Consider the following 22,554-nt stretch of genomic DNA (forward strand, 5'->3'; position numbering starts at 1 on the left):
AGGTTGAAAAACTATCTTTCACCTTTTTTTCTGATAACCTTCAGTAATAATCCCCAAGAGGGCACTTTTTCATAATAATGATATCTGCATTTTGGGGCAAGAGAAATTAAATGTCAGCGCTGAAACTTTACAGCTTTCATCAGAATCCTAGCAGTTGCCTTACCAAGGCAAATCTAAGCCGGTTAGCCCCCAATCTGTGTCATTTCCATCACTCAAAGCAGAGACAAATGCACACACAAAACTGATGTTCAGTATGGCACAGCATAAATATAGGGAAATGATATCACATCCTGCCATGATCCAGAATGCCAATAGTAGGCTAAATATATCGGAGTCAACATTCTCATTCAAGCACAGAGCCATGCACCGAGGAAGACAAGACTTCTATGCCCGCTCTCGCCCCCATCGAAGCCCAAGCTCAGGATTTAGCTGAAAGTGCAAAGGAATCGGCAGGAAGGAGTGGGGGGGGGAGCAGTCGGAAAAAGAGCCCTTTCCCTACATAAGGCGAGTTACCTACCACGCCCGCCCACCCACCCACATTCCCTGGCAGCTTTATATCCGAAAGCCATTCACTTCCAACAGGAAATGGGGAATTCTCTTTGGTACTTAAAAAGCCACAGCTAGCGTATTATATCTGCGCACGCACAGAAAAGCACTGAAATGACAGCTGGAAACACTGGAGGGGAAAAAAAGAGGATACATATAATTTAACTAAAAGCACAACCTTGAGCAATGCACGGTTGCTTGCGCAGCCAAATCCTTCTTTTTTTTTTTACATGCCACAAAGGGAGGAAAAACCCACAAAATTCTGTACACTCACATTGTTTAAATAGTTCCAGACACAAAGCCATGGGAGACACAAAGAGGATGGGGGAGACTAGAAAGAGAAAAAGGGGTAAAAAGAGAGAGAGAGAGAACACGAAAGAAACCGGCCTTCTTTTCGCCTTGGGAGAGGCGAAGAGAGGAATGGCGCTACGGTAGGAGAGCAAAGCCGGATTCCACTCTGCCCATTGAGAAAACAACAAACGGGTCCCGGTCGAGGAAGGAAGAATGGGGCGGAGGACGGGCGGGAGGCAGAGCCGGGCCTGCCCCCGTGGCGCTTCAGACCGTGGCGAGGGCAAAGGAGCGGGCAGCTACGGCTGCCGAGAACGACGATCTGACCGGGGCTGAAAAAAAGATACAAAGTAAGAGAAAAAAAATGCCGCGATACACAACAGACTTCGGCAGCGTATATAGACTCACCCTCCTCCCTCATTCACTCAGCCAGCCCATCCGCTGCCCGTTATGTACTTTCAATGGGAGGAGCATCGGGGTTGTTAAAGCCCAGGGCTGGCCACGCCCACCTCCCCGGGCCGCGCCCGGCGACAGCGGCAGAAGGGGAGCGAGCGGGGCCGCTGGCGGTGCAAACGTCGTGCGGAAAGCGGAGCGGGGTGGGGGAGCCGGGAAGGAGGAGGCCGGGCGACAACGGCAGCCCTCGACGGCTGCCAATGGAAGCAAGGGGGCGGGCGCTATGCAGCACCGAGCTTGGTCGGTCGTTGCAAAAGAAGGGAGGAAGGCAGGCAAGGCCGGTTGGCCGCGCTCCTGCACCAGCTGCGAGCCTCCTCCGACTCCGGCGTGCGCGGCCCAACCGGTTCCAGCTAGTATTCCGCACATGCTCACAAAGCCCGTTTTTCCCCTCGTCTGCCTCTGCCTGCTCGCCTCAAAAAAAAAAAAAAAACCGAGGGAGGCAGCGTAAAGGTCAGCCAAGTCTGCCGTGACAAAAAGGCGAAGGCTTCAAGGGCGCAGCTGCACCGGGGGAAAGGCTCGCGCCAACCTCCGCACTCCGCCAACTTTATTTCTCTCCCCCCGTCTCTCCTGTCAGCCCCCCCCACTCCCCTGGCGCGAAGCGGCGAGAAGAGCTCCACCCGCAGACAGATGGATAACAGGTGTGGTCGCCCCCGCGGAAGGGGGCGCTCGCTGAGGGCAAGGGCGGTGCAGATGGCGGGAAGTCGCGTGTTCGTAGCGGTGCTGAAATACCTGCGGGTCTAATGTAGGGGAGGAAGGGGGGGGGGCATTTTGAAGGTAGAGATATGGCTCGATCGCTCCAAGGCCAAAAGCCGCCTAAGGATCACCCACTTGCCGCCTTCGCTTGGTCGTGATCCAAGCGGCGATGCTGCTACCTTATTTCATCCCCGCGCGTCAATCGACATGTAAACTCTAAAATCAGGTCGACCGGGCGCCCTGGATCGTATTTCAATTTGGCCGCCTTGGAAAAAAACAGCTTTGGAATAGAAGACTATCTTCCAGACACTCATGCCTTGGTTGTGAGGACAAAGTGCTCCAGACACTCTGCCAGACAGGCAGGGCTCCCCAGCCAGAGGAGCTAAAGGCTAACTCTAAAGCATTAAATGGTGGAGGGTGCTCCCACAGCAGCCCAAAAACAGTTCAAATGGGATTTTGACATTCCAGAGAAGAGTGGAATCCCCACCCCACCCCGATATTTCACTTGGGAGTTTTTATCAGGTTTTGGATATAGAACATAAAATGTAGAATCACAGAACTGGAAGATCCGTCTGAGATCTTCTAGTCCAGAGGTCACCAACCTTTCCAACCTCAGGGACCACTAAATTCAGAATTTTAAATCCCACAGACCACTAATATGAATTTTAAAAAACATACAGTCGGACCTTGGTCCTGAACGGCTCAGACCACAAACAATTTGGGTGCCGACTGAAAAATCAGCTAAATGTTTCACTCACACCATGAACACATCCTTGGGTGCCGCACCATTTTTGTGTGTGTGTACATGCACAGTTTGTCTTGTTTCCGGTCACGACCAAATCAGGTGCTAACCAAAGTCCTGATTATGGTCAGCACACAAGGTCCCACTGTAAATAGCATTTAGTGCAATATAAAAAATGCAAATAATTTTTCTGCCAACCACCAAAGTTTTCTCGCAAACCACCAGTGGTCCCTGGGCCACTGGCTGGTGACCACTGTTCTAGTCCAACCCCCAACCCCCCCCCCCGTTCAAGACAGGAGACCTTATACCATCACAATCAAATGGTTGCCCAGTCTGTTTTTGAAAACCTTTGGTGTTGGAGCACCCACAACACCCAGAGGCAAGTTATTCCATTGATTAGCTGTTCTCACTGTCAGAAAATATTTCCTTATGTCTAGGTTGGATCTCTCTTTAACAGGCTATTACCGTTACAATTACTTCTTGTCCTGGCCTCAAATGCTTTGCAGTCAATCTCTCTTTCCCTGAAGAAATGATAGTATAAATAATGAAAATGTCTCTTTATTTCCCGAATTCCTTGACCATATCAGTTACTACTAGACAAATCCATAAGCAAGGAGGCTACAGGAGTCTTAATACTGTCATTAGTTCCTGCCTTCTGAATCATAGGGTGCATCCCTCAAGCAGTAGCCGTTGCTGAATAGCAGGAGATAATCTTCCCTCTGCTGTCCATTTTTGCAAGCTTCCTACATGCATCTGGTTGACAGCAGTGACTGTGAATGCTGATTTATTTTCCCCTTTCTGAGCAAAGCCCTCATTTGCAGTTACCTTAAAAAAGGATCATTGTTGGAACTAGGAGCATTTTTAAAAATAAAGATGAAACCGTGTCCTTATTTAAATGAACAGAATTCTCTTAAAACGTAGGGTTAAAGTTAGGTACTTTTTATTCAAAAAAATTTATGGGAAACCCAGGCAATGTTATTTTTTTTATTTGTAAACTCCCCTTGGTGCTTCCTTTTCTTTTCTTCCTCTTTATTGTTAAGAAGAGAAGGAAAAGCACAAAAGTGCCTTTTGACTGTTCGAGTTCCAAGACTTGCTCATCTGGAAACACCCTTACGGAGTGACAGATCCATACTTGCACACAGACAACCACCCAACCCGAAACAGGTTCTCCATAAGCAACAAATGACACAACAATGATGCTTACATGGGAGCCAAATCCTGCAACAAGCTCAGATGCCTGCTTTGCTCCCTCATTTCTACCAAAAATATCATTACAGGCCCCAAAATTTTACATGCAAGACTAGAGGGGTCTTCACACATCCTTCCTCTGATATGATATATGCCATCATTTGTCACTGATGTCTCTCCAGAGACATATGCAAAAGAATTAAGTTTGATGTCAGAATTCAAAACAAGAATAAAATAAATGAGGATTTCCCAGGACACTCTATTACAGATTTCAGAATATCTGTTTTAGGCTGAAGAAAATTTAGCAGCATAATTGAGGGCAGGACTACTAAATCACATACATCAGTCTCAGAAGGTTATGCATTTTAACCATTAATTTGTCTCACTTGTAACATGCATCTCCATAACCCCTTCCTTCTCCCTATCCTAATTTAGCAATAGGACTTAGACTTACATACTGCCCCATAGTCTTTTACAACATTCTCTGAGTGGTTTACAATGTCAGCCTACTGCCCCCAATAATCTGGGTCCTCATTTTATCAACCTCGGAAGGATGGAAAGCTGAGTCAACCTTGAGCCCATAAGGATCAAACTCCTGGCTTTGGGCAGAGTTAGCCTGTCATAGTGCATTCTGACCACTGCATCACGAAGTGTCTTCTCTTCAAATCCATACAGTTTATGCATCTGATAAAGTGTGCTGTAGTTAATGAAAGCTTATATCTTTTAATAACATTTGTTGTTCTGAAAAGCTGTTACCAAATTCCTTCTGACTTCAAACAGACTCAAGAGGTGCCCTGTTCAGACTAATGCTTATATCTTCTGTCAGGGTTTTGTTCAGAGTTTAAATTAGGACTGAAACCCTCACCCCACAGTTTTTATAGTTGAATGAAAAATAAATTGATTAAATTTCTGAATCAAATTCACTTTTTGAAGTGGCATTTTGATTCAGATTAATAGTTGAATCAGTTTAGAAGTTTCTGAATCATCCCAATTATTTCATAGCCTTTAGCATATCTACAGGAAGGCCTTTTTCCCAAGTGGAACTGACTTTCCAAATGGAATCTGTGATAATAACTATTTCATCCAGTTCTGAAAAAAATATCAGTTTTTAATACACCTCAATGTTTTGCTATCATGCCTCCCTTTAATCTAATTTTAATGTACACACTTCCCTTAAAAATCCAAGTACCAAAATGAACACAAACTGTGAAACAATACAATGAAACTTTAGGAAAATGGATTTATTGAAACACAATGTGTCTAAAAGGTTCCTTTCAACTCTCTTTGGTCGCATTGACCGATGATCTCTGGAGGGCCAGAGATGGAGGCTATGCGTCCATCCTGGTTCTCCTGGACCTCTCAGCGGCTTTCGATACCATCGACCATGGTATCCTTCTGCGACGACTGCGGGAGGTGGGAGTGGGAGGCACTGTTCTGCGGTGGTTCTCCTCCTACCTCTCGGACAGGTCGCAGTCGGTGTTAGTTGGGGGGCAGAGATCGTCCCTGAGGCCCCTAACATGTGGGGTACCCCAGGGTTCGGTCCTATCACCCCTACTATTTAACATATACATGAAACCGCTGGGCGAGATCATTCGGAGGCACGGGATAAAATACCACCAATATGCGGACGATACACAATTGTATCTGTCCGCCCCGTGCCAACTCAATGAAGCGGTGGACGTGATGAACCAGGGTCTGGAGGCCGTTAAGAACTGGATGAGTGCTAACAAACTGGTACTCAACCCGGATAAGACCGAGTGGCTGTTGTGTTTCCCCCCCAATAATTTGGCTAATACACCAACGCTTAGGCTGGGGGGTCAAATTCTATACCCCTCAGATAGGGTCCGCAACTTAGGAGTCCTCCTGGATCCACAGCTGACTTTTGATCACCAGCTGTCGGCTGTGACCAGGGGGGCATTTGCCCAGGTTCGCCTGGTCCGCCAGTTGCGGCCCTACTTAGATCGGGGGGCTCTCACAGCAGTCACTCGAGCCCTTGTGATCTCTAGACTGGAATACTGCAATGGGCTCTACATGGGGTTGCCCCTGAAGTGCATCCGGCGACTACAGTTAGTCCAAAATGCAGCCGCGCGAGTGATAGTGGGCGCACCACGGTTCGCCCACGTTACACCTGTCCTCCGCGAGCTGCACTGGCTACCTGTTGGTCTCCGGGTGCGCTTCAGGATACTGATGACCATCTTTAAAGCACTCCATGGTAGTGGATCTGGGTACTTGAGAGACCGCCTTCTGCCGATTACCTCCCTAAATCGACCAATTAGATCGCACAGACTGGGCCTCCTCCGAATCCCATCTGCCAGTCAATACCGACTGGCGACCACGCGGAGGAGAGCCTTTTCTGTTGCTGCCCCGACCCTGTGGAACGAGCTCCCCATGGAGATCCGCACCCTCACCACTATCCAGACCTTCCGCGCAGCCCTCAAGATCTGGCTCTCCCAGCAGGCCTGGGGATAGGCTCCTAATTACCCGCCCGAGTGTTTGACTGCTGAATGAAAGTTGGGTTTTTATTACTTTTCTGTTGTTCACATATTGTTTTGTTTTGACCTTGCACTTCCCCTTCCTGTGGTTGTAAGCCGCCCTGAGTCCCCTTAGGGAAAAGGGCGGCATATAAATCCCAATAAATACCTAAAAAAAATACCTATCCCCTATCTTTACCTGTTCTATTTCATAAATTGTAAAACCAAGCTTTAGATTATATTACATTCTGTATCTATGTTTCCTGTCTTTTCTCAATATTCATAACAGCTGAAAACAACAGCTCCTCAAGGGTGGAGAAATAAAAGATAGATCTAATAAATGGGAAAAGAAACTAATATTCCTGATATACTATTGGAGAGCCAGTGTGCTCTGGACTAAAATCAAGGAGACCGGGGTTCAAGTCCATCCTCATGAATTGGGTGACTTGGGCCAGTTATTCTATTAGCCCAAACTACCTTAAAGGGTTTGGGAAGGAAGGCTTGTTCATGTTTCCTTATGCTCCTGGGGGAAAGATGGATATAAATCTAACAAATAAATATTATACATATGTAGCTTCTACAGTGGGACATGTCTTTTGCAAAATATTTTGGGGAAAACTTTTTCCTAGACGTTCTTTCCAATTTTCTGTATATGTTGTAATCAAAATTGAAGTTTATTCACATTTGTACTGTATATCTTGCCTAACTAGAAAGCACAGAGTTAATGGACAAAAGGAAAAGTATTTGCTATGTATTTTTCACATTAAAAAGAGTACAATTAAAAAAATTCAGAAGAACATAATGTAAAACAAAATAGTGGAAGAAGGAAATGCAAGAGGGATTTTTTAAAAACAGAAATGTGGTTAATGACCTTTCAGATTTTAATAATGTGAACGCACCAGAGGATTTCAAATAAAGCATATAATTATATGTTCTGTGGGATTATATTGATTTCATGCTTTTTATTTAGATGGTAATACTCCAAGGAAGACAAAGTAGCCAAACATGTGAACTTATGTGCCTTTACTTCTATGATTCTGATCTGTTCTGGCAAGCAACCTTAAATCTCTGAGGTTTAACTATTCTTCAGTAGGATTTAGAAATGTCCAAGTATTTCTATTCTAGCATTTCATTTCAAGTACATCTACTTCACATGAAGTCCCAAATCAATATACAAAATATAAAGGCATAAAACAGTAATAATTTGCTTAAAAAATACTCACAAACATTAAAGACATTTAAATCAATTCCGTATTTGTAACAAGTAAATGTATTGGATTTTGCAAAGCATTTAAAAAGCAGTAGATTTCACGCAACTTTCCTTGTTGCTTGTGCATGGATGCACATGCATAAATACATCTACTGAGACTTCCCACAAAGCACTTGTGCCCATTTATGTATTATATGTGGAAACAACTGGGGAATTTGTTTTGAAACAGCCACACTAAACTTTCCAGAGTGAACAGCTGCTTTATCACTCAGAAGAGTTGACTTGCTGGTGGCAACTTTCTTTAAATAGTGCCTGTTATGAATGCTTTGCCCAGCCCTACAAATACATAGTAATTAATTGCTGCATGGCCCATTGAGATGAAGACAAACATGAGACAAACATGCTTTCATATTTATACTCTACAAAAACAGAATTGATCATGATTAGACAATATTATCCTTTTAAAATAGGTAGGTTTGTATGATGCAGTCTGAGGACTTTTTAAAAAAATAAATGAGTCATAATCATATTTTGTAGTTCTGTTTGGAAGCAAAATTAATGTTTTTGATATTTTGTCCACCGTTGCAATATTTTTTTTTAGATTACACCATCTGCCTTAGTTTATAATTGGTATTTTGTGTTTTTTCAATGTGATTGCACGTATAACACAATCATCATGATCATGATGAAGACCCAGAATGGTTTACAAAAGAATATAAATAATTTTGAATAAAATAATTCACAACAAACCAATGTTCCTAAAAAAGCAGTTAATAAAAAATTTAAATCTATGCAAGTTTGGAGAGATTTTGTTTGAAACAAAGCTACTCTGGTCGTGGTCACTCATATCCTTGTGACCTCCAGATTAGACTACTGCTCTACATGGGGCTGACCTTGAAGAGCATCTGGAAGCTTCAGCTGGTGTAAAATGTAGCAGCATGGGCAATTAATTGTTTGTTTGTGACATCATTGTTTTGTGAGTTGCATTGACTTCCAGTGTGCTTTCTGGTGAAATTCAAGGTGCTTGAAAGTAGTTACCTTAAAGCTGTTCGTGGCCTGGGATTGGGTTATTTTGGGGACCATGTTTCCCCAATTGTTTCTACCCATCTCACCTGGTCCGGCAGGAAGGGCATGCTCTGGCTGAATCAGATTTTAGGGCTCACGTAGAAGGCTTTTTCTGCCATAATGCCTGCCCTTTGGAACATCATTACATTCTTAATTTAGCCCTGCCCTACTGGTCTTTTGCAAGGCTCTGAAAACTTGGGTGCCCAGGAGTGTGATAGAACCAGTCTCTCGAATTTATTTATTTATGAAACTCAGCTGCTTTTTAAAATTTTTTTTTTATTGTTTTACTTATTTTATTGTAAACTGTTCAGAGCCACTTATGTGAGATGGGCAGCTATATAAATCAAATCCATAAACAAATAATTCTAGCTTGAAATCCTTCCAAAATGATCAAATAACCTATTTTGCACATAAAACAGCTATTTTATATTCAAAGGATAGTCTTTCAAACTATCCCCCTATTGACATTGGGGTTTTTGGAGTCAAGATGGATTGAATTTGAAATATTTTGCACACTGTACATCTTTTAATATTGGCTTCATATGATCCTAGTATCTTGTACCAATTAATAGCTGTAGCTTCCACATTTTTCACCAACTGGAGATACATGGCTACTTTTTCAGGATGTTCTACATGAAACACACTGTAGCAGACAAGTTGTGATATAGCAAAGAAAACTCTTGACAAATCAAGAGCAGGCTGGAGCACAGAACAGTAACTAGGATTTTCTCTTCTGATACTTTGTTTTCCTATTTTCTCTATTTTTTTTCTTTTCTCCTTGCCTAAGGAGGCGGAAGCTAAACTCCTTATAAAATACTTTTCAGTTTTAGACATGGGTTTCATCTGGCCTTATAGCTTCTGATTACACATTGATTGATTGTCAGCAAAGCAGGATTTTGGGCTCGTACCTAATGGAAAGTAATAATTTTCTTCTAATATTTTTTAGAGGAGGATTGACATTCTCAGAGTGAAGCACATTCCTTTCAATATGTTTTCCAAAAGACTGAGAAAGGCTTTGTGGATTGGCAGGCAGTTTTATTGTGGGAAACAAAGGTATTTTTGCTTGGATTGCTTGCTATCAAAAAGCCTATTTGGTGTTGTGACTTATTTATGATCTGTAGTGATCCCAGTATTGGCCTGCAGAGAAGTACAAAGCCTGGCTTTTAAACATAGCAAACGGAGAAGTTATCTGATCTCTTGCAAAGCAAATGTTCATATTTTGCTCTTTGGACATTCTCTGGCCACATCAGCAGAACTAATAAGCATTGATCAATCTAATCTATTATTAAAAAATTGAAAAGTAAGATATAGGTTCTGGTAGCTATTCAAAAAACCTTTTATCAATATGGACCAGAAGGCAGCAGCTTGGAATGTAGAATTATTGAGATTATTTTTAGGGCAGCCTTTCCCTACCTGTTGCCCAACAGATATGTTGGGCTCTATTTTGGCTGGGAATTATGAAAGATATAATGTAATGCACCTGGTAGGTTCCGAGGTTGGAAAGATGCCTTAAAGCTTACTGAAGGAAAGTACAAAAAGCAAGTTTTGTTTTAAAAAATGGTAATCACAGATACTGACTTGGCTTCCATATGCATATTTAAAGGAGAATGTATATATTGCAAAATAGAGAATAGTGATACTTGGGTTTCCTGCAACTAAAGAAGAGTATATGTGTATTTGAAAAATTGATACTTAGCTTTTGTAAATTTTATAATTCAGGCTGGCACTTTGGATTTTGGATAGTTTCCTGACCATGTATGGTGGCTCATTGCATATTTTTAATATATGAATTAGAATAATTTGTTGTTCTGAATTAAGATGGAGATATCATTATACTGGAAGTTAATATCTTAGGATGTCAATGCAGATAGACAGTTACTCAATGAGAGAGACAAGCTTCTGGTAATAACACTTTGAGTGACTACACTAAAAGACCAAAAGATGAAATACAAGGAAGTGGAAGTGATATTTGATAAGACAATTCTGATGCTAGAGGTTGATTAGGATTAAAATTATAGGTGGATGTTTTTGGGAAGAATTTTGTCACCAATGCTTCTATCAAGGATTGTCCTCCTTTTGGCTTCAAGTTATATATTTTCAAAAGTCAATTTCTGGTTTGATTGGTAATGTCAATGTAGTGAAGGCATGGTGGTGGACATCTTGGAGTCTGCAGCCATAGGGAACTCTGGATGGGTCTTCAGTCTTGAAAAAAAAAGTCCTTATCATGGTCTATTGCAGACTGATGTGATTTGTACTTATGGAGAAACCAAAACATTTGCCTTGCAATGTGATGAGTGTGATAGTTACTGTCTAGGGCAGGGGTCAGCAACCCATGGCTCTGGAGCCATATGTGGCTCTTTCATCCCTCTGCTGCGGCTCCCTGTTGCCCATTTGCTGCACAATTGATAGGGCTTTTGCTTAGGACAGGTAGGGGGAAAAGGATGCCACGCTAGGAGGAGACTCTGGAAGTGGGGGGACCGGACTTCCAGTTGGCTCCAGAATTGAATGGGGGGCTTCCAGTTTGGACCCTTGTGGCTCTTTGAGTGTTTACGTTTGCTGCCCCCTGGTCTAGAGTGAAGCTAATGGTAGCAAAATGATACAGAAAAATTATGTCTTTACTGCCACCTAATGGTCTTCTGGATTCTTGCAGCCCAGATCGTGTAGGTTTCATAGTTGTGTTACCGTAGCAGACCTGTCCCCACCAAAAAGAGATCAACCACAGTTGCAGCTCCTCCCCAAGGCATTTGTGTATGGAAGCCCAAGCATCCAAACATCCTGTTTAATCGGTGACAAATGTTGGGACTCCCCATTCCTCAGTCCAATCTGAGAACTTTGCTTTGGGACCCAAGGAACTGTAGTTATGTTCCTGTGGAATCAAATGGAATGGAATGGAATCAATGTGTTCAACTAAGCTGTTGAACTTCAGCTAACATTAAAAGTACCAAATTTAAGCTTTTGTCTAACTTTTATCTGCTTATTGTGGTTTTCCTCTTTATTCATAGGAACTTTGCTGCAGCAATAGAGTATTCTGTAACTAATAAAACTATAGACAGACATACCATTTTGGTTCTTAATTGTAAATATTTGAAAATATGGCCAACTTTGGTTCCAACTGAATAATGGGAGTTGTAGTCCGTTTAGAAGGTTTTTTTTGATGGTAACCAATAACTATCTTGTATTAATCTTGCATTGATTGTGCTAATAAGAATGACTAAAAAGGCAGAAGCCAAAAGTTAGCAAACCAGCAAGGAAACATTATATCAATCAGATGTGTGATTCCACAAGTCTCTCCAGCAGTAAAATAAACCCCTCTGTAAAAAGTTAAATCCTTTCTTTTCTCTGCAGCTTCTTCATGTTCCCCAGAGTTTCTGTAGAGCTCATTTGGAGGGGTGATTGGAACAAAAAGGAGAAGAAATCTATGCACTTAAAACTGCTGTGAGTCAGAGTTGGATGAAGAATGTTCCTGTGGCTTGAACTCATTTGCTTATATGCATTTACTGGAATGATTGCATTATGTGAAGTGCTGCAAAATGCTTTCATGTTTTTCAAGTATTTTTACATTTGTAATATTATATAAGCAATAGCAAGTCAAGAAACCGCAGCCAATGACAAAATATGAACATAATGGAAAGAAATGATGAAATAGCAAAAAAGAAAAAAAATGTGGGACACAAACTTATGGGACTTAACATGCTACAAAATACAATGGAATTTGGTGGGGTGCTGGCATCTTGATTCCAGAAGGCTATATCTTATTCAGGTGGAATAGAATTCAACAGAAAGGGAGCAGTTTGCATTGTACATAAAGTATATATTATACCTGCACAAGAGGTTTACAAACTGGAGCATGTAGATACTGTTGGGACTGGGTAAGAATAAAAGTGTTGTCATGGGAGTTTATTACAGACTTCTTAGATAGGGAGAAGTTATGGAAGTGGTTCTTCTGTGTAAGATGACTAACTTCTGAAGATGTAGTTCTAAAGATAATACCATTATGAGATTTGAAATATCCTTATATCTATTAGAGATCAAATGCTGCTAAAAGTCGGGTATCCAATAAATTCCTGTTGTTTCTTGCTGACAATTTCATTTGTCGGAAGGTGGAAGAAGTAACATGGGGGACATGTAGTTTCTGATAAAGTCAAAAGGAAGATAGATCAGCTCCCATGGCATGAAATCTTGAAGGAGAAAAGTTTCCAGAAAGTGTCCAGCAAAACATAATATTAAAAGTACAATTGCAAATAATAGCTATTTGGAGGAGAAATGACAGAGGGACTAAGGTATATAAATACAGAACTTTCTTAAAATTATTGGAAAGCAAAAGGGAGATATACTGGAGTCAAGGGACGATACACTTGTAGTCATCACAAACTGTAGAGACCATGCCAGAAAGGTTAAAGCTCAGAATCAACTAATGCTTATGAGAAATGTCCAGAACATAAAAAGGGCTCATTTAAATAAATCAGAAAGAAAAACATATGTACAGGTCTGGTGCAAGGAGCTGAATTAGTAAAAGTTGAGAAGAATCTCTTCTTTCAGAAGAGAAACAAGACCTTAGCTGGCCATTATTGTGAAGTTGGTGAAAGGAAGAAGCTGAAACTCTAGACAAAGGGGACCCTTAACTGAATGAGTTAAAAACTCACTAGTACATGAATTAAGATTCAGATGAATTCAGTGTTCAGGGCCAGAAGAATTACAACATTCTTGATTCCTTTAACTGTTCCTCACAGAATCTGTTTCCCAATCCCGTCAATATTTTGATAGCCTTCCTCTGAACTCTCTCCAGTTTGTTAATGTCTGTTTTAGCCTATTTTTTCAAAACCACAAGGAATTGACATCTATACTGGGCAAGGCCTTCATGCAAACAATTAAACAACATGTTTCTAAGCACATAGATAAAAAGGCCATAATTAACAAGAACCAGCATGAACTTATCACAAATAATTATGCCAGGCTAACTTTAAGAAGATTCCTACAGGGATAAATGTCTCGACCTCCAGCATTCTTAAAGACACTCATGATATGCTCATTAATAAAGTTGTAAACTATGGGAAAGTTAATAAAATTTTTAGATGGAATCACCTCAGTATTCACAAATTGATTCACATTGACTTGGAGAATAATACTATTGGGTAGAATGCAACATGATCTATTCTGAGTCCTGTCCTGTTCAATCTGGATAAAGGGGTTGAGAGGTAATTATTATACAAATATGATAGATAACACAAAGGTGGTAGAACTTTCTGGTTTTTTTTTTACTAATTTAATTGGCTGCCCATCTTACATAAATGTCCCTGTGTAGTTACAATTAAAACAGAATAAAAACAGTAAAAGACAACCAGAGTTACAAACAACAAAACTAAGAAAAATACACAGCTCCTGTGTAATTTCATAAATAATTTGTCTTTAGAAACAAAAGCAACCCCCTGTATCTGAAAACTTCTAAATAAAAATCTGACAACATAATCTCATATAAAAAATATTGGAGATATCATCTATGAAAGAACCACCATGGGAGGACGGTTGTGGATTATATAGGTGGCACCAATCCTTTTTTTTTTGTTGACAGAACTGAAGTGCAGTGGATAGCACATCATAATCATATTTTATGGTAGTTCCTGGATAAATTAACTGCAAAAATGATAGCCACAGACTGAGATGATGTAATTTTCAGGCTGCTGTGGTTGTATAAGCTGAATAAGTCTACCTGTTAGCAACTTCTGGGTGTTTGGATGGTGAAATATTCACATGTGGGCTGCTATAAACATTTGCCAGCCTTTATGTGCACAATTGATCTGCTCTGTAAAAAAATTGTTTTGCTGAATGATTCTGTGGTTCAGTGCTGGTACATTTCAGGGGTGGGTTCCTGCCAGTTCTAACCTCTTCTATAGAAGAGGTTCCACAAATCTACAGTGCCATTTAGAACCGATTCCAGCTCCCTCCCCCCGCCTGTCTACACATCATCAAGATGAAGAGCAAGAGGAGGAATTCTGGGAGTTGAAGTCCACAAGTCTTAAAGCTATCAAGTTTGAACTCCCCTGGGTTTTTTTTTCTAAAGGGTTAGAGGTGCAAGGGTCTTGCAACTTGACAGCTTTAAGACTTGCCTGTTTCCAATGCCAGAGTTTCTGAGCCAACATTTTGGTTGCTAAGCAAGAGCATTGTTAAGTGAGTTTCACCACATTTTACAAGTTGGCCACACCCACCCAGTCACATGGCTGGCAAGCCACTCCCACCCAGTCACATGACCAGCAAGCCACTCCCACAAAGAGGCCAGACCTACAAAAGAGGTTCTAAAATTTTTTGAAACCCACCACTGTACATGTTAAATAGTGTAGTGCATTTTCTTCCAAATACAGCAAACAGAAAGACAAAACAAATGATGTAAAAATACAAGGCTATTCAAGTTTTATTACACAGAAAATCCACCCAGAGACCAAACTTACTGATTTATAGTCAGGCTAAAATATCTCTAGCTAATCACAGTTTACTTTACTTTACAGGGATGTATAGTAGATGAAATTTTGTAATAAAATAGCAGGTGTGGTATTTTCCACATGCTTTCACATGCAGCCTGTAGCTCTTTTTTGTATATGACAATAGACATCTTGTTCTTACTCTGTCCTCTTCTGTTGTTGTTTTTTTTTGCACAGGTTCCACAAGATAATTAATAACAATCATGCATTATATGTAGATGTTTATATAACTATAAGCTACAGCACCCAAGCTGCAGTATCCTCTGCCTATTTCCAGAGAAATATATTTCTAAAGACTGAATATAGGTAAAAAAGAAGACAGTTTTAAATGGGATGCTTGTTGCTATCACAGAATAAAATGTGAGGTCATAGCTGGATGATATAATTAGTAATGAGCCTCGGTGGGATTCCAGCTCTTCATATTTTCATAGCTCTTCATACAAAGAAGAGGGAGTCAAGCTATTCTCAAAAGCACCTGAGGGTAGAACAAGAAGCAAAGGGTGTAAACTAATTAAGGAGAGAAGCAACTTAGAATTAAGGGGAAATTTCCTGAACAATTAATCAGTGGAACAACTTCCTCCAGAAGTTGTGAATGCTCCAACACTGGAGGTTTTTAAGAAGATATTGGATAACCATTTCTTTGAAGTGGTGTAGGGTTTCCTACCTAAGCAGGGGGTTGGACTAGAATACCTCCAAGGTCCCTGCCAACTCTGTTATCCTATATACCAGCTTCTGGCCTGTGCACTGTCAGTAACAGATGGTACTTTGCCACATTTCTGGAATTTTGGGGGAACTGACTTGTCCTGATGTTTCTTTTGCTACCCAGCCTAATTACATTCCTTTGCTTTCCTTTGAACTTCCCCATTCCAAACAACATCCCATCCCACTAAAGAAACTCAGGCAAGAGAAGGTTAGCTTTCTTTATTAAAGGCAGATATTCAAGAAAGCCCTCTGCTACTTTTCCCATTTCGCTCCATTGTCTTTTTTTCTTGGCAGGTAGGCACACTTAGAAAGAAGTCAATGGGCTATAGCTATGCATTACAATAGAGTCATTCCTTGATATGAATGGGATTTTGGAGGCTGATCTGTTGTTTTACTGCAAGCAAGATTGTTTCCTTTTTATGATAAATTAGAAGGGGCTGACTTTATCATAAATGTGTCAATTATTGGCATTTGTGGGTACCATGTTAGAGACACTGTTTATAAGCATGACTAAAGATGGCCAGATTTTTTATACTTATAGAGAAGATATTTGAGTTAACGTTTATTATACATTTAATGTTCATATATAATTATTTGCTATTCTGTAATACATGCACACATTTTGTTTCCTATCACATATGAGGTATTCTAGGGGTCTCCAATCCCTGGGCCAGAGATGGGTACCAGTCCATGGCCTGTTAGGAACTTGGCCACAGGAGGTGAGTGGCAGGTGAGCAAGTGAAACCACCCCCCCCTCCCCAGTCCATGGAAAAATTCTATGAAACCAGCCCCTGGTACCACTGAGGTTTTCCATTCATAAGATAAAAAGTAAGAAAGCAAGATAAGTCAATAAGAGCAATGTTTAACTGTAGCACTTCTTTTACACACATACATGTTGAATGAAGTATCCCACCGATCTGCTTTAAAATTATGCTATCCTCATCGTTTAGCATGAACAAGCCCCATCATAAAGTTCTGGAGAATATAAAGCCAACTTTTTCAGACATAGCTTTGGATTTCTTAAATGAATTAACGGTTTTCCACCCAAGCAATTCTATTTAGCTAGTTGTCGTTTGCTCTTTCTCTTTTGTTTTCCAGAACGTATATTTCCAAAGTACTCATTTTTCTAAACAGATTTTCAGTAATTCTGATCAACAAGAATACTCTTCTTTTAGAAAGGGTGGCTGATGTTCAACCCTGGCAAGTTATTCATATATAAACAAAATAATAATGGGGCCAGGATACACCCTTGTCTCACCCCTTTATTTGTGTGAATCCTGTTAGTCAGAGTCCCATTAACCCCATACTGCAGCCTCAAACAGGTACTTGTGTAAAGGGCGTTAATCAAAGCCAGCAGTCTAGATTCTATTTTAAGAAATGTCAGTTTACTCCAAAGTACTTCTCTGTTTACCATATCAAATGCTGCTGTAAGGTCTACAAAAGCAGCAAACAGGGAGCTTCTCTTACAGGCATATTTGGCAATTAGACGGTTCAAAACAAAGCAGTTATCAATAGTGGATCGGCTTTGTCTAAAACCTGCTTGTTCTTCTGTGAGGATATTGTTTTCCTCTACCCAGATTTCAATTCTGTTCAAAAGGAACCTAGCATATATTTTTGCTGCAATGTCAATCAGGCTAATGGACCTATAATTGCTAGGATCCTTTTTATTACTAATACATAAATGCATGAGGTACAATTGCAAGTATATAGCTCATTTAGAAATAACAAGCAAAGGGACAACAGTATCTTAGTGGGCTTTATAGGTTTGCACACAAACTCTAGATATTGTGTGAATTGTATCCATTGGAATTCCCACCCCAAGAAAGAAACATAACCATTATCTATACACTATGAAGAGGTGATAAAAAAAGGGAACATTAACACACTATAAAAGCACACTGTCTCTATAAAAGCACACCGTCAATAAAAATATAACTATTTCAATGCTTCCAGAACCATATAGGCAAATTTATTTCAAAAGGTACTCCACCATCAGCTAGCAAAGCAAATACAATAAATGTGCCATGGGAAATGTACTGATGTTTGGGTGATGATAATCGGCTTTTCTTGGCTAGAATTCAGCGTTTGAGGATTCAAATTCTCTAGGTAATTATTTTTAATGTTGAGCAGCTCTTATTGTTAACTGAAGAATAATATGCCTTTCTGTAATTTTAAGATTATTATGTTTTGCATTCTGGATTGATAGAACAATTATGGCCTGACACTTTCCCAAGCACTTTGCATCCTCTCTAAATCGACTCTTTTCAAAGTTTTATAATACTCCGTTCTTATTAAGGAGTTTCTATTCCAAGGCTTAGTCAAAATTTCATCACAATCATCACAATCATCAACAGCTGTGTTCTATCCTCCTGAGATGTATTAACCATATTTCATCCTTTTGCCTCTTGATGGTGCAATTCGGTAATTTTAGACTTACAATTCAAAGGGCGTTGTATTGCATCATACATCACTTCATTTGTTTCAAGATGATAAACATCTGGAGTTAATTTTTTGTGAATTATTCTCATTGGGCTTCAGGACCCTAGCACTGCCCTATCCCGACAAACTTTCTTAGCTCTAATAGTGGAATTGCTTCATATATACCACAAATTGTGGGAGGCTATCTCTTTCCATATCTAGGATAGGATCTTGAGATATATACTTCAAATGACTTGCTACTGCTGCAATCAATGAAGTCAGCAGAAAAGTAATTGCTGTGGGTCTGGTTCCACCCATCTGTTGGGGAAAGTTTTTAGCAATGAGTTAGAGGATTAAGGGTGGAAGAAGACTTGGAATTGTGCTGTGCTCAGGCAGATGTTTTGAGAACACTTCGTGTCCCTCATCACAGCTAGCTTAGCCACATGACAAGATTTTGTTATGAATCAATGGGAATGGAATTTTCAAAGGACCTATCATTACGGACTAACCTACTGCTTCATATTATTATAAACTTGACACTCAGAAACATAACACTTGTGGATAGGAAATAATTTAAAACACTGGTGCTGATGGGCTATGGATGCCAAATAACCAAAAAGCAAAAATAGATAAATAGTTGCAAGATGCTTTCCTTTAGTGTTTAATAAAGAATGCAGATTTTTTTTTAAAAAAAATCCAATTCTCACTCAGTTTGATGAAAGAGACTTTCATCAGTTTTAGTCATTCGTTTTGATGAAAGGGATTGTACTTTAGAACTACCTTAAAAAGGAGAAGACAACCATAACATAATCTGATATTCTTACACTTACTTAAGTTTTTGCCTAGTCAAAAAGTATCCTTGATGTCCTGGTTGTCACTATGCTGTCATTTTTTTAGCAGTTTGCAGTCTCCCCTCCTAATTTCCCTATTTCAATGAAATTTCAAGGAAAACATCATGAGAGAAGACCTCCCATTGGGCTCGTTCAGGAACAATATTTCTGTCACTACTAAGGGTTGCAATTGTCCTTGGGAAAAGAAACTAGACTTCTGCTCACCCCCTTCTATGCTCCTGCAGTCTCTCTCCCAGTGTTAATTTTTTTTAACCCAGGCTCAAAATACTGGACCCAAATCCAGCTAAAAGAAAAATAAGATACCGGAACGGAGGGGCTATTGCAAGGCGAGGTGAAAGTTAGGACTTCTATCACATAAAATAAATCTGCTATAAAGTATTGAGCTTCAGTTCCCTCTCAGTGCTAACATAGAGTTTCCGTGAAGCACTCTCAAGAAACCAGAGAGCTTTGCAAAGAACTTCCCCCAAGAAACAAGGGTATTTCTTTTTAGGAAGAGGAGTAGTCCTTCCAGTTCAGAAGTAAATCTTTGATTCCACCCTGTTCCCAAAATTTGCCTGGTGACTGGAAGGATGATCTATTGGCTGATTGCCCTGCCTTTAGTTTTCCACAGCAGTTAGATTACTTTCAAAAATTGCTGGGTGAGATCTTCCTGTAGGATAAGCAACACAGTTCAGATCTCCATAAGAAGTGGCTACCTGGCGGAACCCAAAGGAAGAGTTCAACTTTTCTTGCCAGATTGCTTATGGCCCAGAATCACCTTTACCAACTTCTGCTTCATTCAGCAAGATTTAGATAAATGCAATTTGCAGTAATCCAATTGTAGTTATAAGGCAGAGTTACTATATGAGATCACAGCTACAAAACAGTATCCTTGTAATTATTATAGTTTAAGCAATTTTGAAGAAAAGAGCAGATATGACACTGCCAACATGAAATGCTAGTCCCATTAATGTTAATGAGAAGGTTGTTGTTATTATTATTATTGATCAAATTTGTATGTTAAACATTTTCACTGTAATAATTTATAATCCATTATAAAATAATCTAATACATATGTTTAGGATTGCTGGCCTAAGGCTAGTTGATTTAGCAATAGCAATAGCAATAGCAGTAGACTTATATACCGCTTCATAGGGCTTTCAGCCCTCTCTAAGCGGTTTACAGAGAGTCGGCATATTGCCCCCAACAATCTATAACTATCACTATGTTCAGTGGCACTTACTCCCACCAAAAATATTTCATTTTGTCTGGATAAAAGTTATATAAGTCATATCATCCCTTGCACTTCTCTCCCTCCCCCCTCCCTCCCTCCCTCCCTCCCCCTTCTCTCTTACACCCACCCACATCCACTATATATTATATATATTTCTGAATATATTTCTGTGTGTGGCAGCATCCTTTTCCAATGATTCCAAAGAAGTGTTGGATGGCAAAGTTCAGAAGTCTTGGCTAGTGTGGCCAGTGGGAATTCTAGAAATTGTACTTGCAATAGACCTGGATGGAACTAACTTGGGAAAGGCTGCATTGAAAAGTCATGACTTAATATATAAAAATAAGAGTGAAATTTTAATTGAAAAATTTTAATTCTGGAAAATCAGTTTATCATTCTGTCTCAGTCTGTTCTGGGCTACATTTCCTACAAATTTCTGTTACTTTTTTTTTTTTTTTTCAAAATTCTCTTTCCAGGCTCATCAAACACTTCCCAAGCCATGCCAAATAATTTTTTTTAGTTTCGTATACCCCAAGTACAGTAAAAAGAAAAGAAAATCTGACTTACTGTTGTTGCTGGGAAGTGTCTGGCTGCCACTGATGGTGTTGGCTGGGGGTGGCGAGAGGGACTGGACAGACACTGTGTCCTCTTCTTGGGAGCAACCTGCCTGGATAGCTCGGAGGTAGCTGTGGCTCCGGGAACGGAAGTAGCTGGGAAGAGGCAGGTCCAATACTTCCACAGCAGCTGATTCTGCTTCACTGTAAGCCGATTCACACATACCTTCATATTGATCATTCAGTTCTTCTTCTGTTGCCTGCAAGGACACAGCTGGTCATTCTTCATCAACAGTGTCACCAGTTCTCTATATTTCATAAACTCTCTTTACTGTAAATATGCTTATTATATTTATTTCATGTCAACTTTTCATTGCCAAGGGATGCCTTGCTTTTTATTATTTATTAATTTAGGGCAGCTGAAGGCCACAATGGACAAGGCTATTGCATAATGACATCTCTAAGGACAGGAATTCTGGGATTTGAGAGACTTGACCTGTTGAAAAAGATGGATATTTTCCCTCAATTTTCTAGCTGCATTAAGCCTATCTGAGGTTTAACACACCAATGTCCCTCTATTTTATTTTGTTTTCAGCTGAAAAGTCAGAGGGAAATAGCCTCTTGGTAGTTCAGTGATTTGCTTATGAATCTTATAGGGCTCCAGAATCTATAAAAAGATTGGACAGGCAGCTAATGTATAGAGTACATTAGCTGCATCTCACCTGTTCAACTACTAATTGAAGACATTTTGTTTTTTGTTTTTTTGGTACAAGGCAAGATTTCTTTGTTTTCCAATAAGGGCTGAACAACAAAACTGCACATTTTACATAATTCTGGCATACAAGATGCTTATTTTTGAATTATAATTAAGGCAGCAACAAATTATGGAAATTCAGCAAGCATGCATTGGATCACCCTGTATGCATCTTTTGGATGGAATATAGCTTGATGGCTCACCAACAAGAAGAGTTGTATGAAATTAGCTCACAGCTATGATAAAATGATTTGAGGTTCTCATTACACGGATCCATGGAATGTTCATAACCGAGAACATTAACACACCAAGGCAGTGATATGTAAAAAAATAATTTTTTTAAACCAGAAATTTTAAACTCTTAAGCTTTCATCCATAATCTCTGATGAGAAAATCCAAATCTTCTAATCCTAGATCATGTTTATACTTAGAAATAATACATTCTATCCATTTTTCTAAAGCCTGCATTTTTAATTTCTCAAAGTTCAACATTTTATATACCCCCCCACCCCACAAAAAATTATTCGTTGTGCTGCTACATGCTAGACCTAATATTTCCTATCGTATTCTAGATGGTTTTTACCCCTCATTCTTTTCAATTGTAATTCTATCTCTGGGCTATTTGGGCATGATATTTGTCATTCAGACTTGGCATTGATCCCCAATACTGTAGTAATAGTAAACTGAGTGATATGGTTGCTCTTTTAACCTTCCTAGCCACCTTTCTTTTTTCTTTCCTGGCCTCCTGATGACTTTGTTTCTATCTCACACTTCATAAGTTGTCGTTCAAATGTATTGATCTTTAATCATATCAATCTATACTATGAAAAGATTGATATGTTAGTTGATATGGCTTTATTGAAAGGCAAAAAGGGAAAAGCACTTTCAATAAAAAGTGAGCTGAAAAGAAAAAGGAAATGTCAGAACTTTATGTAA

At 39.9% G+C, this 22,554-nt stretch overlaps 1 protein-coding gene across 3 annotated transcripts in view; it reads right to left on the reverse strand.

The window, feature by feature from the left end:
* The window catches only part of DLGAP4 (DLG associated protein 4), a 399,144-nt gene that overhangs the window by 55,000 nt on the left and 321,590 nt on the right, over nucleotides 1–22,554 (reverse strand). The window contains exon 7 of one of the 3 annotated variants that reach the window (XM_014053169.2): nucleotides 20,878–21,124. In XM_014053169.2, coding sequence (XP_013908644.2) covers nucleotides 20,878–21,124 — 247 coding nt within the window. Of the gene's footprint in view, nucleotides 1–820; nucleotides 1,198–1,242; nucleotides 1,359–20,877; nucleotides 21,125–22,554 lie in introns of those variants that run through there. The other 2 variants (XM_014053172.2, XM_014053171.2) reach the window with 2 other exon arrangements.

This window comes from Thamnophis sirtalis, unplaced genomic scaffold, assembly GCF_051295495.1.
Source record: "Thamnophis sirtalis isolate CommonGarterSnake01/CBP01778 unplaced genomic scaffold, rThaSir2_p1.2 scaffold_7, whole genome shotgun sequence".
Taxonomy (NCBI): Eukaryota; Metazoa; Chordata; class Lepidosauria; order Squamata; family Natricidae; genus Thamnophis; species Thamnophis sirtalis.